This window comes from Mytilus trossulus, chromosome 2 (assembly GCF_036588685.1).
Source record: "Mytilus trossulus isolate FHL-02 chromosome 2, PNRI_Mtr1.1.1.hap1, whole genome shotgun sequence".
NCBI lineage: Eukaryota > Metazoa > Mollusca > Bivalvia > Mytilida > Mytilidae > Mytilus > Mytilus trossulus.
Window position 1 is genome coordinate 24,983,203 of NC_086374.1, and position 17,600 is coordinate 25,000,802.

Below are 17,600 nucleotides of genomic sequence, written 5' to 3' on the forward strand. Positions count from 1 at the left end.
AGGGACTGTAAAATCCTTAGAACTGCTGGTTGAGTGCTAGTCCCCGATGGTACCATTACTAGCAGACTGACTGTTATAACTTAATGGTACCAGCGCTTGTGAAATATTCCCCGATTGTACCGCTCATTGTGTACTGAAAGTCTTTGGTTTTATGTACCACTGCATGATTCATAGTCCCTAAATGGTACAACAGCTAGTATAATGTTGTTCCCTAGTGGTACTAATTTGCTAGTTTATTATAATTAATGGTTATGAGATACGGCGCGACATGTAAAAACACCCTCCCCCTTTTTTACAAAATACCCAATAACTCAAAAATGAAATTTTGAATCATCACCAAAACGTAAACAGATCTTAAGATCAATATAACTAAGAAGTGTGTTAAGTTTTAAGCAATAATCAAAAATCGTTTTTGATATACGGTGCGACATGTGAAAAAAAAACCTGTTACAAAGTGCAGTAACTCAAAAATTAAGTTTAAATTTTATTTTCACCAAAAAGTATACAGATCATTTAACCATCATATAAAACAACTAATAAGTTTCATGAAATTTGGATAAGTCGTTCTCGAGTTACGGTGCGACATGTTTAAGCCGGACAGACGGACGGACACCGGACATTTGTATAACATAATACGTCCCGTCAAAATTTTGACGGGCGTATACAAATTGGTATTCTCTTAGGCAATGTTATTTAGTGCTCATTCAAAATTCCAAAACTTGTTAGAGGCTCTCAGTATACTGGAATTAAGTTTAATCAGCAAAATGGGTTTTGCGCACTAGCATCGGTATTATTAATTATTTCAATAAAATTGAGAAAGGGAATGTGTCAAAGCGACAACAACCCGACCTTAGAACAGACAACAGCCGAAGGCCACCAATTGGTCTTCGATGTAGCGAGAAACTCCCTCACCCGTAGTATTCGTTAACTAAACATCCCTATTTAGAACCGATCATTACAGGAATAATGTAAATAGACGGTTTTTTTTCTATCATTATATTTTACCGAGTAGCACACAATCATGGTAATAAAACTATGTTTGCTCCTGATTGGTTACGTGTTGTATTTCTTTTCGTCGAATTTGTGAATTTTGTTACAAAAGCGAAATAGCGATCCTACATTCCGTCGTCGTCGGCGGCGGCAGATTATACAAATATTCACTCTGAGTTTATAAAAACGAAATTTTAATAACTTTCTTAAACAATCCCGGATTTCTACTAAACATGGGCAGAAGCTTGTTTATGATCATAATATGGTACCCAGAAGTAAATTTTTTAAAAAAATCTATTTATCCGTATTTTACTTATAAATGGACATCGTCTTTTTTTCTACGGGTTATTATATATCATCACGTTCACTCTGTGGTTAAAAGTCTTAAAATATTTAATGACTTTCTTAAAATATCCGGATCCTGGATGTGTACCAAACTTGGACAGAAGCTTGTTTATGCGCAAAAGCTATAGTATCTATAAAGGAAATTTCGAGAAAAAAATATTTGCTGTTTTTCCGTATAAAGGATTTTTTCTTCAGTCTGCAGTAAAAAAAAAAAAATTAAACATTTATTTAATTCATATACGACATATACCATCCCGGATTTTCATCAAACTTAAACTAAAGCTTCTTACCATCAGAAGATGGAACCAAGAGGAAAAACTGAATCCTAATAAATGGTTCCCCATTTCTGTTGAGCCTACGACTTTTGTCTCAAAAGCGAGACATAGCGATGATCATGCATCACACAGTTACTGAAAACAGCAAAAGTAGGCGAGGCACGTGGTTCCGCGGAACGCTTACGATTTATTTAATTGACTATGAAAATCTTAACAAAGATTCCTCGTTTTGTGATAAATTAGCAACTTACAGAGTTGGAGTGGTGCCTTATTTGCTCCCTTTGGACTCCATAAGAAATCATATATATACAATTATCATTATTCCCATTTGCTGCAATGCACGACTGCATTATTGTTGGTCTTCATTACAATTCGTCATTTCATTGCACAAAAAACACATACTAATATGGTGAGACTTTAATAAACTATTGAATCTATGTAATTCTTTATAATTTCGGTCAGTATACTTGCGTAAGTAAACAAAATTAAATGTCATGATGACAAAGCCCAGGACAGAGATTAGTGGTCATTAGTGGCATGTCACGACGTTTCCAGGCTTAAAGCCACAGGAACTTGTTTATATTCTTTTTATCCACAGGAAAGTCGATTATCCTTCTATTATATGGATACTGGATAGTCGACCTTTCTATGGATAAAAACACGGGGCCGACGTGCCTGTGCTTATAGCGCCGGGTAACGTGACGTCATAAACAGAAAACGTCAACATAACGTATAATTTCGGGGCACCTGTTATTGAATCATGTCCATTTCACATTATATATACCATGCGGTAAATTAAAGTTTCATTTCTTTATGACTTGGCATCCGAATTAAAATTATTTAATCAGTAATAAATTACTAAAGCTTAACTTGGGATAACATTTTAATTTATAAAAAAAAACCTTGACCCCCTTTCCAAAAAACTTCCGAATAATTGCGCATGCATAATGCAAGTTAATAAAAATGAGAAAAAAATCATGTTGGCCTGTTATTTCCATTATATAGCTGTATGTATACATGGTATATAAACCAAATCCATGATAAACACTAGTAAATCGAATTGTCATCGAATTATTTAAAAGGCCTTATACAAAAGAATTTTCAAGATAGAGAAAACAGTATTGTACCCATTGTTTTCTGTTAGCTTTTATTTTTTTAATTTTTGAAGTCTATTTAAAGCTCTGATTTGATTGCACAGCCTGCTAAACTGTTCTTTTTTGTTTTTCCTAGAATGAATATCCGCATTTAATACCGGTAATGAACCTGAAATTAGTTTTATACTGTTACTTTACGTGTTCAAGTGAGTGCAGATATTGCGGAATGACTAGACCGTAAACCAGTTTCATCAAGGTTATGAAACAGAAAATAACATCATTTCTTCGATAGCAAACCACAATTCAATATCTTTACAATGGCATCTCGATATAAATTGTTCCTTAGACTTTGCTCAGAATGGCCAGTTGATATATCGAAGACGGATCGTGATCTAGGTACATACATTCGAAAAGTTGTAGGTGAAAGATTCAAACTTGGAGAAGCCTCACAGATCGACGAAAAGGAATGTAAAAGACAATATGAAGCACTGCAAAAAATAAACACAGACTATTATAAAACGAAATATGAGATACCTCTTAGGAAAGGATGCACCGGACTGTCAGCAGATGAATTACATGATCATTTATCCACACAATCTATGGAAGCAATGTCGAGAGAGGAAGGGATATTCACAAGAATGAAAAAATCATTGGAGTAGGCTATAAAACGGTAGCATGTTAGCAGTCTCAAGTCGATAAACTATATGGAGTATTTATATTTCAAAGAAAGTTCATAAGGCTTTGGCCTTCTGTAGTTGTAATCTCTAACATAAGCTTGAATGACATTTTAACTCTTTAATGTTTAATGTAAGATGATTTGATGTTGATTCTGATCAAACCTTCATGTGTACTCTAATTCCGCATTATTAATGCATTTGTTAAAATAAAATTCATCTGAAATTTTTGCTGTGTTCCTGTCCATATACATGATATACAATCATGACCATGTTTAAAGCAGACATGTGATACCAGATGTTCATCATTCTATTCACTTATTTTAAAGTTCAATGTTCATCATGTTCATAGGCAGATCCTGCTCTCCCCCCCCCCCCTTTTCCTGGAAAAAAAATTGTTGATTATAAAGACAATCACTGAACATGCTGAAGCATGACTGGAGTTGGTCCCTCCTAAGGTCAGTCAGCTCAGACTCAGCTGACCCCGTTATAAAAAGTTCTTTGAGGTGTGAGTGCCAATAAGAAAACTCTCAATCCAAATAACAATTTAAAATAAGGTAAACCATTATAGGTCAATGTACTGCCCTCAACACAGAGCCTTGGCTCACACCAAACAACAAGCTATAAAGGGCCCCAAAATTACTAGTGTAAAACCATTCAAAAGGGAAAACCAACGGTCTAATCTATATCATCTATATAAAAAAAAAATACATTAATTATTATTTAGATTTATACATGTAGCTTAGGATAGTTATATAAATTAAATGTTTTTTTAATGATTTTTTGGAAGTTTTTTTTTCATAAACATATATTGTTGTTGTGAATCTGTGATATACAAATGTACATGTACATATATATCTGCATGTACATTGTAGATCCATATCACAGGCGGATTTAGAGAGGAAAATTTGGTTGATTATACATGTATAGGGAATCACTGAAGCATGACATGAAAGGACCCTCAAAGGCAATCAGTTGGCCCCCACTTATGAAAATTTCTGGATCCACCACTGCATATTTACTCATATAGTACATGCTCTGTTATCTGTAAGGATAGATATGTTTGAGGTCTCTCTTTTATGACTAAGCAACACACAGTATGCCACCAGTTTTATTTCACCAGGAAGAGTGAGAGGGAAGTACAGAAAAAAATGAACAAAAACATAAAGGAATTTGAGGGCTAGATATTTTAGAAATAATACAGATGGTTAGCCTTAGTTTGACTATTGAATTGCCACTTTAAACCTTTTTACCTGACAGCTTCAGCTTAATGAGTGACATTTTCTTATCACTTGGTCCCCATAGCCATTGTCTTTGGTCCTCCATTAGATTTTTAAAATTCTCCTTTTTAGAACTTCTTTGCCTGATTAATCTAAATTATTATTCTAAACGGTGGAAGCTTGTTTAAAAAAAATTGTGTAATGATTTTGCCTGCTAACCAACACAGTCAACATGGCAAAAATTACAACATAGGGGTCAAATTTTAGTTTTGTCTACTACATGTAGTATGTTTATATCTAGATAAAACGCTATAAGTAGAGTAAAGACAGGTTGTTGAGATCTTTCTACTGTTCATTTACATAAAAACTGTCAGAAGAAGTCTCATTGGTGTTATAGCTTTTAATTTACAATATAATTTTCATATTCATAATTGAAATCAAATAGTTGTTCAAAGTGGTCAGATGACTCTTCATTGTCTAGTTAATATTATCTTGAGTCATTAAAGGTAAGTAGAAATTGTAAAAGCAACAATTATTACCTATTAATATATATGAGACCATCAGAAAAGCCAAAATATAAGAGTAATTGCCCTTACATGATGATTTGAAACTATTTGTTCCTGTCTATGTTCATTGTCAAAATAAAGAACTGATAGGTAGAAATTGTTAACAGTAATAATTATCTGCAATATAAGATCTACAGAATATAAAAAAAGCAGAAATATGACTGAACCAATTGGATGGATTTTTATAGGAGTTCTATAGCCCTTAAATTATTTAAGTTCAGCAACACACTATATGTAAATAAAATATTCCTGTATGACCAAACTAATTGCACAATTCCTAATATGTGTATTCACTGTCATTTGATGGCAATTTCTGAAAATTGTGTAGTTTTCTGCAAAAATGCCAATATGATTGGAATCACTGGTTGAATCATTATAAGAGTTATTGCCCTTTAATGATGATTTTAAGACTTATTTTCGTGTGTTTGACTATTTTAAAGTAAAATTGTAAAAACTGGTAGAAACTTAAACTAACTGTGAAAGCAAAATAACCAATGATACAAGATCTACATTTTGTACAAAATTGTCAAACTGGTGCTTCAATATAGAAGTTATTGTCCTTACTTGATTATTTGAGACTAATTTTCCTGTGTATATAGCTTGAAAACTAGAACAAATAGGTAGAAGCTGTATGCAGTAAACAGAAATCGACATACAAGACCTAAAAAAATCTGTATGGACTATTGGATGACCTTTACCATTAACTGACAATATAGTTTGCATTTCCTAACATAATTTCATTGATAAAAGGTTGCTGCTAACGGACGCTATTGGCCAAGAATTCCAAGCGATGAAGTTGGAAAATGTTATTGACGCCATCACGAGTTGGTTTACAGTTATCGATACTGATATGTTCTAATTGTCTTTTAAAACCACAATCCTGTTCTCTTTCCTCAAATGCGACCTATCGAATTAGACTTGACTACCACCTGGTTTGTATTTGCACTAGCAACACAACGGGAGCCTCTCGTGCAGCAGATCTACTTACCATTCGGAGCAAATGCGATCATTCTGTACTGTTGGGTATTTTTGGTTGATCCTGCGACTTTTGTCATAGAAAGCTCGACATCGGATTATAGTGATTCCAGTGATCCAGCTTTATATTTTAGAAGGTATAAGACCTTAACACTTTTACAATAGTTTGTATATAGATGCCTTATGGTACGAAGTTTCTGCCTGTCACATGTACATCGCCCTTGACCTTATTTCCATGGTTCAGTGACTTCTTAAAATAGTTAAGGTATTTTGTAATGTTAATTTCTCTCTTATTATGAGTAATAGGACAACAACATTTCGTACGTACCTTGCAAGGTTCTCCTGTCCTTCAGACAGTTTTCACTTGACCTCAACCTCATTTCATGGATCAGTGAACAAGGTTACGCTTTTGTGGTCAAGTCCATATCTCGGATACTATAAGCAAATAAGTATACTATATTTGGTGTGTGGACCGATTGTAAGGTGTACATGTCCAACTGTCAGGTGTCATCTAACCTTGACCTCATTGTCATGGTTCAGTGGTAATTATAGTTAAGGTTGTGAGTTTTTTCTCTAAAAATATATGCAATAGGTAAACTATATTTGGTGTGTAGATATATTTTATGATGTACCTGTTAGCATCGCAGGTTTAATTTGACCTTGATCTCATTTTCAAGGTTCATTGCTCAGTGTTAATAAGTTTTTGTGTTTTTGGTTTGTTTTTCTTAATTTAAAAGTAATAGGTCAACTACGTTTGTGGTATCACTGGTATGGAAGGATTGTAAGCAGCTGTACATGTCTGCCTGGCATGATTCTTTTGACCTTGACCTACACTGTCTAAAAAATCGAGGGACCTCCTGCGGCAACCATTAGTAGATAGGGATTTGATTTCATTCAACAAATTAATGTATGACCTGCATGTGCGTGTCGCATAGAACACGGCCATGTGACAAATAGTCAATATTAATCCTCCGTGTAATTTACTCTATGTGGTGTTTGCAAACTTTCAACGGAGGCAATGTCTTGGCATGAAATTGTCACACCTTCCGCATCAAAACAGGACTGAAAGCCTGCCTTTTTTTTTTTAGAAATTAGGAATTGAACAGTTATTCATCAAAATATAGAAATGCGAGTTATATAGTTAACAAATGTCAAAGTTCTGAATTTAATCCATTTCCTTATTAAGTGACAAAACTCTCCATATAAGAAAACTACGTTTGTCCATCATAATTCTTGATAGTTCACAATCATAGTGTGTATAAGTGCTATTAACAATAATAGGTCACAATTTTCATTTGGTCAGATATTTGAATAGTAATGTGTACATTTATTGTACACAGCTTGACACAGCTTGAAGGAGATTTATACCAATAAGCTTATACTTCCGACGATACAAGTTACTTTATATGACTCCTTATGCCACATACACTCCTACTGACGAAATATTTAAATATGCATACTGTCTGCTTTGCAATTTTTTTTTATTGGATGATTGTTTTGTTTTCTTATATATACTGTGACAGAGTTGAGAATAACGAAAACAAAATAACCATACTTGCCAAAGAGCTTCGATCTCTTCGCAGAAATGTTGAGTCAAAAATAAGCAATCTACAAGAGGAAATTGGAACACAAAATAAATACAAACAACATTACAGATACTATGAAATGAAAAAGTTGTTTAAAAAAGTTCATGATTTGAAATATCTGACGTTAACACTCAAATTGGATGTAAGACAATTATTTTATGAAGGTTTGTCGTTGGAAACTAAAATGAAATATTTTGTGATCGGTAAAACGAAAACTCTTTCAAACGAAATATCGGAGCTACGTGAGTCGTTACACAACATTTACAACAGGACAAATATATCCGAGTCTTTGGATTTACAGCCAGATGTATTACCAACTAACAGGACAGTAATTAAAGCATCAGACAATACAACAGGCAAGTATAAGTCAATTCAAGCGCTGTTCCTTTGCTTTTTGTGTTTTTGTTACAGTGCATGCAATGATTTTGTACCATGAACAGATACCCTATATCCTTTGTTTTTCTCACACACTCCTTTCCTATGAAATTCATTTGATTAGTTGTTGAAAAAAATGTGAACAGTGATGGCTAGGTTTTAACATGACACCAGCGTCATGTCAATTTGATACGGTTTACCGTGAGAAAGTTATTACAACACAGTGTTACAACACAACATGTTTAACCGACCCATCACATTCTGTATGTGCCTCTGTGTTTCAATTCAGTAGACTGTCATTCAATATTTCAAGTTGGTTTATGTACATTTTATTTAAAGTCGGCAAATATGTACAAAGTAAGATAACAAACATCATGAGGACTGACTATAATTGATTGATTGTTGCGTGCTTAACTGCCATGCAGTGGCAAACATTTCATGCATATTCAGGATACAAAAAGTTCTGCGAGGGAAACCGATCGCGATGATGGACGGAAAATTTGAACTGCCTCTGGAAATGAGAACTTGTTGGATAGGTAGAAATTTTACCTGGCTACAGGTCGTGACAAATAGACCTTCCAGAGAGTTGTAAGCGTTTTTTAATGTGCAGCAAATTGGATTCGCCCATAAATCATATAATGATATAAAAGTTTCATACAAAATCGAGATTTGAATTCATACATGTATGATATTACAAAACGTAAAATATGACAACCATGCTTTTTAATTATCTAATTTCAAAATACAGGATAGTAAGAAGAAACGAAAAAACTGTTAATGAATAAAAGTGGAGTATCATTGCCGTACTGTATGAATTTATATCACTATTTATGAATCATTTTTTTATTTGATTATTGACAAATCAAGTTTTATTTTTCTTCTTCAGATGATTTCAAGTCTACATATTTGTCACCGCTTACTACAAAAGGTATGAACTTTTAAATCCATAATTTTAAAGTTAGACCCTATGTATGAAAAAGGCTATTATTTAGAATGTCTATTCGAAAACTGGTCAGGTTCTTGATGGCGTTCGGATACTGTTCTATTTTCATTGACAGGCTGGTTTGATTTTTTTCAGTTGCACGAAATTTATAAATTTTCATTTTCTAGCACTGGATACCACTTTTTGAACAGACTGCAGATTATACTGCATCAGACAAAGATGACCTTAGATACATTTGGCTTTTTGTTTTTGTCATACATGAATTTTGCATACATTCCTGCTTTTCTAGTGTTTATGTATGCGTTTCCTGGTGAAGGTTTATCCAAAATAGAGATTCGAACGTTGATTTAGACTCACGAAATATAAAATTTGACCATGAGTGAAGTGGGTAATGAATTATTTACAAATCCCCTTTATTTGTTTATTTATACAAATGTGTTACTAGAAGAATCAAAGAATGGTTACATTATCCTTTTGCCGTTGTTCCGTTGCACAAATTATGTCCTGTCACGGAATAATAACTTTAGGGACTGTTCATATACTTTTCATCTCATTGACTTCAAATAAAGTATATCGCGAATACAGGTAGAATGAAATTTACTTGTATCTATAGAAATAGATAGGAGGGTTTGTTGAGAATTAAACTTTATGAATGATAAAATAGATCATTATAATTTTTCAACTGTAGACTTTCCATTCCTATGAACAACATTCAAGAATCGCGTGTATATAGGACTTAAAAAATAATACGGTGGCTGCGTTTTTCTAAATTGATTTTCATTTAGAGTTGCTGTTTCCAGTACAAAAACGAGATTGAATCAAATGTTATAACGGCTATTATTGAAGTTTTATGGACACCATCATATGTCATTGGTTCACCATAATTTAATATCTGCGTCACAGATGATCATTACTATCTTCCGTTTGCCATTGATACAATCATTTCCTCTAGTCCTCGTATATGACATAAAAGTTTTTTTTTCTAAATCAACACGGCATTTGAGCCTACTTGAACAGACACTGCTTACACTTACGGAGAACTTGAAATTACAACAGTTTGTTTGGTATTCGTTTTGCCCAATCGTATGTTTACTGTTAAGTTGTGTTTTATTTATCCTACATGATGTTTTCTGTCTTTCTTCGATCTATGACTGTCTCATTATCATCAGTATCTTCTTCCTCCTTCATAAGAAAACACACCGAATTTGATATTTGAAAATTTCGTGTTAATTTACAAAACTGCTAACAACAGGCATAAAAAGCAGACATTTTTTTACATATTTTAGAGTCACTGGTCGTATCAGAAAAAAAAGTTCACTCTTCAAATATGTTAAGGTGGTATGGGAGTCTAAAATATACTGACCGGCTTTAGAAACGCAACACTAGATTATTTTTGTGTTGTTTTTGAATGAATGTGTCACCGTCAATAGCGATGACTGCCTGTTACAAACGCCAAAATGATTGTTAGAAAGGTCAACAAATACTGTCTGACATGTTTTAGGTTCTGTTTTACAACTTCTGATTTTGCATTTGTTCAACCCATTTATTGCTTTTGGCAATTATGCGGTTGGAACTTGAGGACTTTAACGGTTTCCCCTCAGTCGATTCCTTGGTAATTCAATCTATGGGAAACATTTAAGGCATGAATCTGTACTCAATGACACTCGGCAATTTGATAAGCAGTTGACGTTTTGGCCGTGAACATGTCTTGCAAATGACGTCGCGTATTCAAATTCTGTTGACGTTTCATTGTCACTACACGCTGATCTGTTCATTGATGGCTAGAAACAAATCTGGTCTACTTGTTTCGTTGTCGGAAACACAGTAAGACGAGTTTCTGAAGTCATAAAGTATGGTTGCAGCACGTTTATGTTTTCATGTTTGCAGTATTCTTAAGGGATAATTCAGTTTTTTATTTCTCAGTCTTCGCAAAACGGGGATGCAACATTTTTAAACCGAATTAAGTGAGGCAAAGGATTTAAAGAACTGTTTGACAAAGCAAAAAAAACTGAAACAATCTTTCATGGGTCCAAAATTTCGCTTTAAGAAATTCGTGCGACTTAAAAATTCGGTATGTTCAATAACCACAGGAAAGTCAGATTTTGATTTTTTGTAAGGAGAAAGAAGTATGATAAACATGGACAGAAGTTATAAGAGAATCAAACAAGATTTGGTAAAAAAAATCAACAAAACGAGTGTTGCGTTTCTAAAGCCGTTCAGTATAAAAATGATAGAATTTGTTCATACTTTGTCAAAATGTAGTATCTATTGATACATGCTCAAAAATATTTTAAAAATGATAGGTCACCGCGCATTTTCTCAAGCTACAGGTTGTGACAAAATGACAAATTTTGTATGGATTATACAGGAAAAAACAAAATTTTGTGAATAGAAACTATTATAACAAAATGATAGAATTGTAAAATAAATTAGGAAAAGATTGCTTTCAAACAATGCTTTGAGAATATCAAAAGAAAAGATAGGGTCACCGTACGTTTTTTCCGGCTATAAGACAAAATAGGAAAAAATCATGTAGAGTCCTTCAGAAAATGCACTGTTTTAGAGTTACCTCCCCTTAAATTGCCAATTTGAAAGTATTCAAAAACAACCAAAAATAATCTACACTTGTAAAAATATTAATATTTCTAAGTTATATTCTTATAAATTGGTTCTTTTAAATGAAAATTCACATTAAATATCTGCATTCCTGCATCAAATTTTGCTAACTTGATAGAAAATATGGACCTTAGATTCTCTGTTTTTTACAATCCAAGATGGCGAAAGACACCCATACCACCTTAAAAATAACTTTCCTGTCTTTTAGCTCCATTACAGACCTTGGATGTATCTCTAGAATTGGACAAAAAGCTCACTGTTTCTTGTTACCGTACTAACACAAAGGCCGATGAATTTAAGGTGAGTCGAACGGGAACACGGATATTCAATGATTTATTTCATACAAATATTTATCTTTATATATTTTATGTCAATAAAAATACAGAAAGATTAATTTATACACCGTATAGATAAATGCCCTCATATCAAAATAAATAAAAATGCATTCAAACTGAAAAATGCAATTTGCATGGATGGTCGTAAGGAGTCAGTGTGGTACAAAAGGCTGCAACATGGCATTACTTGCAATCAAACAAAATAGTAACATTACTGAGGCGTGACTATGCAATAGGACCATAACTCGAAATAATTGTTCTACCATAGTGATTTTTTAGTATGGTCAACGATTGTGTAACAGATGACAATCTCTTTTTAATAATATTAAAAGCCTCGAGCAAGCTGTCTAATAGTTGTCGACTAGTTTCAAAAAGTATAACAGACAGATCGACAGACACTATTACCATTGCTCTCGTCTTGGTTATAATATCTCACTAATTTACATTGCAGACTGAATTAAATCCATTTTCACACTGGTATCACAATGGAAATAGGATAGCTTCAAAAGACCGACACTATGCAGCAGAGTATTCTAGAGATAAAAGTGTTGTGACATTGACTATTAGCAAGCTTAAATACAAAGATACGGGAGTGTTAGAATGTAAAGACAATATGTCTGAAGTGTTTCTGCACATCAACTTGAAAGTAAAAGGTACTTGTGTTACTATTATTCTCATTTCACTTTTTACTGACTATTACATTTTATTGAAGTCAATTAACTATTAACACAAATTCTATCATATTACGAATAGTATTTACCTTTCTTTTCAAACCGGGACACCCATGTCAAAGATATATTTATAAGAACATCACACGAATTACAGCTTGACAGCTTTTATATGTTTTAGAACCATGTAAAGACTTTAAATGTGATGGCAAATGTGTAGAGTGGTCCCGTATTTGTGACAAAAATAAAGATTGTCTTCGTGGGCAGGACGAAATTTTCTGTGGTAAGTAATGATAAAAGTATTTATACAAATTAATTTTTTTTAATTCTATGTACTGAGAATTCTGGAGGGATTTTAAAATAGACACACTAGAATGTTGGTCATGGTGTTAGTTTGACATTTAAACAGATGCTTTATCTGAGCAATGCCGGGTACGGTACACATTTGTTCTGAATGATAGAAGTTGAATATTTTATCTCTTTCATGAAATTGATTTATTAGAATAAAGGCGTGTTTCTTGAAAGACATTCATCTTGCAAAAATGTATATCTCTTAACGTTTATATTTATTTCAAAGATTATAAGTCGTTGAATCAATACAAAGAATAATATGCATATGTCATTTGCTTTTGATTGTAGTGAGTGTTATACTTTCCAGTGGACATTTCACTTTCGTTAATTAATACATTCTAAAACTTTTCAGAAGTTTTCTTAAAAATCACATTTCTTATAACGTTAAAAAATAACCATAGAGGTAAACTTTAAAAAAATCTTATCCTAGAAAAAAAAATTGGCAGTTGAAATGACGTATTAATATAGTCTGTGGTTTAAATGGGTTATTTTTTTTTGAAATCAATTACTTTCAAATCTCATTAAACAATGGCAGAAGCTTTTGTATGATTTAGACGTAATGTCTGAAGCAAAATGTAATTTTTCGATGATTTATTGATAGATGGATTATACTTTGTTGAGACATCAATACTCTGTAAAACATTCAGAAAACTTTATGAAACTTGGAAAGAAACTCTTATACAAAGAACTTGATATCATCTAAAGACAAGATGAAAGACGACACACAGGTTCCCGGAATCCGTTCCATTATTTTACAATGTTGTTGTCCATACAACCACTTTCTTATAGTTGAACCAGTTTCTACCTATTTTTTTCCTCTTCTTTTATTTACGTAAACATAAACTGGGACCAACAAGCACTTGTGGATCTTGCTTCGAAGGTTTTCTAGATTTCGGAGCTATCAGGACTTTTGTGTTGTAAATAAAGTAAGAATGTTTGCATGCGGAATGAAATTACGCGTGTATATAATTACAAAGCATGAACCATTAATTGAAAATATATGTTCACCGTTTGTTTGTTTTAAAATGAGCTTGTGGGAAATAGAATAATTTAAGGTAATCGCTAAATTTTAATATTTGAACCTTAACTGGAAACACATTTAATCCGTAAAGGAAAAGCAAATAAAACTTTATACATGCATACTAATTTTAATGCTTGTTCATTACGTTTGGACCACTTAGCATCTTGTTTATAAACAGAATTTTCGGTTTTGAATTTTCCTCGGTGTTTGGTATTTTTGTTATTTTTACTTTTAACAAGATTACAGTCAATGGGAAGAAATATCTGCTACCCGTATACATAAGAATAACTCCTAGACTACCAGTCGTTGCTCCAAGTGCTCTTCAGAAATATTAAAGCATCAATGTCAACTTTTTGTTTTATTTGACCAGGTATGGTTCGATCCCACAGCAGCTGGTGTGCATACTACTTATACAAAGAGAGCACAGAGGCGGTTCAAAGCTTTTCCGAATAAGGTCTTCGTATTTTTATTAAAACTGTAAAAACACTATTCTTTCGTTGTTTGTTTTGTTTTTGTTCATTGTTGTTTGGGTTTACCAATATCACATTGTAGCTACATACGTATTTTATTTGATAATATCAAACTTTTATTATTGTAGAGTTAATTGCAGACGTAACAGATGGAGCCATGTCAGGACGAGGCACTGTTGTAGTTCTGCTGAATAGAATGAAAGGTTGGGTGTGTTATGATGGATGGGACCAGTCTGGTGCAGATGTTCTATGTCGCTCTTTAGGATATAGGTTGGTATGCATTGTATAGGACCAGTCTTATGTAGAGTTTCTCCGTCGCTCTTTATGTTATAGGTTTGTATACTGTAACATGGTAGGACCGTTCTGGAACATATGTTCTCCGTCACTCATTTAGGATATAGTTTTGTCAGAGTAGGGTTCTGATGTCCGTTTTTGCTCTAACGAATTAAGGATTGTAATGATGTATGTGACCAGTCTAGTACCGGTTCTCTCTCATCGTTCTTTATCAGATGGTGTTGTTATCGTGATGATGGATATAGGCCAGTTCTGAAGATATGTTCTCTGTTCTTCACTAGGATATTGGTTTATGATGGATGAGATAAGTAAGATGTTCTCTGTTAGTTTCATGATATAGGTTTGGTATGATTGATTGGGCCAGTCAGGTACAGATGTTCTCTGTCGATTCTAACAGATATAGGAGTGTTGTGCTAATTTTGACCAGTCTGTAAGAGTGGTTCTCTGTCGTAGTTTTGTTATTAGGGGTAGGATCAGTCTTGTAGAGATGTTTTCAGTCTTTCATTGAACAATATGTTTATATAGGATGAGACGATACAGATACAGATACAGATGTTATTCGTCGTTCATTGAATATAGGGGATGTCGTCATTCTTCAAGAAACCGGTCTGTAATGATGGATGAGACGAAAGGTAGATGTCGTTCTTTGTGATATTGGTTTGTGACTATGGATTAGCCTAGACTGATAGAGATTTTTTCTGTTGTTCTTAAGAATAGATGTTTGTTATGATGGATGGGACAGCTTGGTAGAGATGTTCTCTTTTCATTATGATATAGATTTTTTTAAATCCCTGACTGGATGTATGGTCTGAATCTCAGACATGCTGATCAGTTTTAATCATCTTTTAAGGGAAAAAAAGTGGCCGATAACAATGAAAATTACAGCTTTTATGGAAGTTATAACGTGTTATTTCAAAGATAAAAGTTTCCATTGAATTTGTTTAAACGGATTAAAGAAAGAAGAAAGTACACATTGTAGATAATTACAATTAGATAAAACGAACCTTTCTAGCATCGCATCAACTATTTTTGATTTGCAGATTTCCAATCAGTTTCGTGTTTTACCGTAACTAACGTGTTTCTATGTACATGGTTGAAACGAAAACAAGTAAATTATTCATTTACCTTCATATCGGTCAACTTTATTCACTGACATTTAAACCTTACGACTGTTGTAACAGAAATAGAGGATTTCTGTTTGTTTATTATTCTCTAATAAATAGATGGGAATCTGTTACAAAGAATAAAAAAATGGCAAGTATTTATCTGCACGACTTTTGAGAGGTATCAGATATGCTAAGTACGATTCCACATCACTAAGATCCATAAATGATTGGTAACTGATTATGAAAACGAAAAAAAAAATGGTACGATTGTATCGTAGCACAAGTCAAATGATGTAGTAAGGTGAACACAACTTGCAATAAACAGTAATTATAACTATAGTTGATAACGCTAACTATTGATTCTTTTGCAGTAGAGGAATGGTAGGAAATCCAAGAATTCATTTCGAAGACCGAGGCTTTCTAGTGGCTGATATAGAATGTACAGGCAATGAACAATCACTAGCACAATGCAACAGAAATATAACCAGAGTTGGATCTTGTCAAGCAATAGCAACCGCACTATGCATGAACAAGTAATAACTAAGTCATCATGATATAATCAGTAACGGTTTCTCAACTTTACGATGAATTGTTGAAAAATATAAATAAAAATGTACAAACGAATAAATGTTTACTTATTTTTTTAGTCTGTTAAATCTCGAAAGATATCAGAGGGACAGTCAAACTCAAAATCCAAAATAAACTGACAACGCCATGGCTAAAATGAAAAATACAAACAAACACATAATAGTACGCATGAAACAACATAGAAAACTAAAGGCTAAGCGAACCCCACCAAAAACTTGAGATTATCTCAGGTGCTCCGAAAGGGTAGCAGATCCGGCTCCACATGTGACACGACCGTCGTGTTGCACTATATAATATGTTGAAGTTAACGTTTATGTGAATGTTGAGACAAGAATCGTTATTGCAATGTTTAATTGTTTCTTTCTTTTTTATTTTTGGGTTGCTGCTTTATTGACGTATATCCTTCTAGTTTTACTCACACAAATGTAATTTGATAATCAATTTGAATCACCGCAATTATTTAAAAAAAAAACCTAGATACTATTTATTCAATTTGTTTTACTAGTATAATGAAAGATAATTATTTAAAATTGTAAATATTGGATCTGATTGAATTTAATTCATATTGCACATGCACAAATGAAGAATTTACTCTTCAAAGAAGTTCAGTAAAACGTTCAAACAAAATCACGTCCATTTGACGAGAAAATTATTTCTTGCAAACATGTCACTAAATCACCCTCTGTGAAATGTTAATATTAGACATAGGGAAAAAGCTTTATTTTTATATTTATGAAGGTCATAATTTAATGAAATATAAGGCTTCATAAACTTGCTGTCTGCATATGAAAATAAATGATTTTTTCCTTTTTCTGATTGAACCTGATAATTATAAAATGCAAAAGCTTTCGGTAAGAAAATTGACTATTTTTAGTGAGCCATAAACATGTCCAAAAGAAAACGAGTTCCTGTGTTGAGTGGTCCATAACATTTCAAATTTCAAATGATTTGGTGGAGGCTTACTCAAGTATCATTCGGATACCATTCACAGAACTTACTTGTTCACGGTACATATATGAGTCAGACGGAGGTATACGTTATGCCATTTGATCACTCGGCGATACAACAATACATTATTTAGAAGGCATGCGAGCAGGATATTCAATAA

General features: G+C 33.2%; 1 protein-coding gene across 1 annotated transcript; it reads left to right on the top strand.

The window, feature by feature from the left end:
- The first annotated feature begins 3,021 nt into the window (after positions 1–3,021).
- Positions 3,022–16,519, top strand: LOC134705674 (uncharacterized). The gene is made up of 8 exons (XM_063564395.1): positions 3,022–3,359; positions 7,663–7,889; positions 8,987–9,028; positions 11,868–11,959; positions 12,446–12,647; positions 12,844–12,945; positions 14,633–14,774; positions 16,276–16,519. The coding sequence occupies exons 1-8, from the start codon at positions 3,022–3,024 to the stop codon at positions 16,439–16,441; spliced, it is 1,311 nt and encodes a 436-aa protein (XP_063420465.1). The 3' UTR covers positions 16,442–16,519.
- The last annotated feature ends 1,081 nt before the right edge of the window (positions 16,520–17,600 follow it).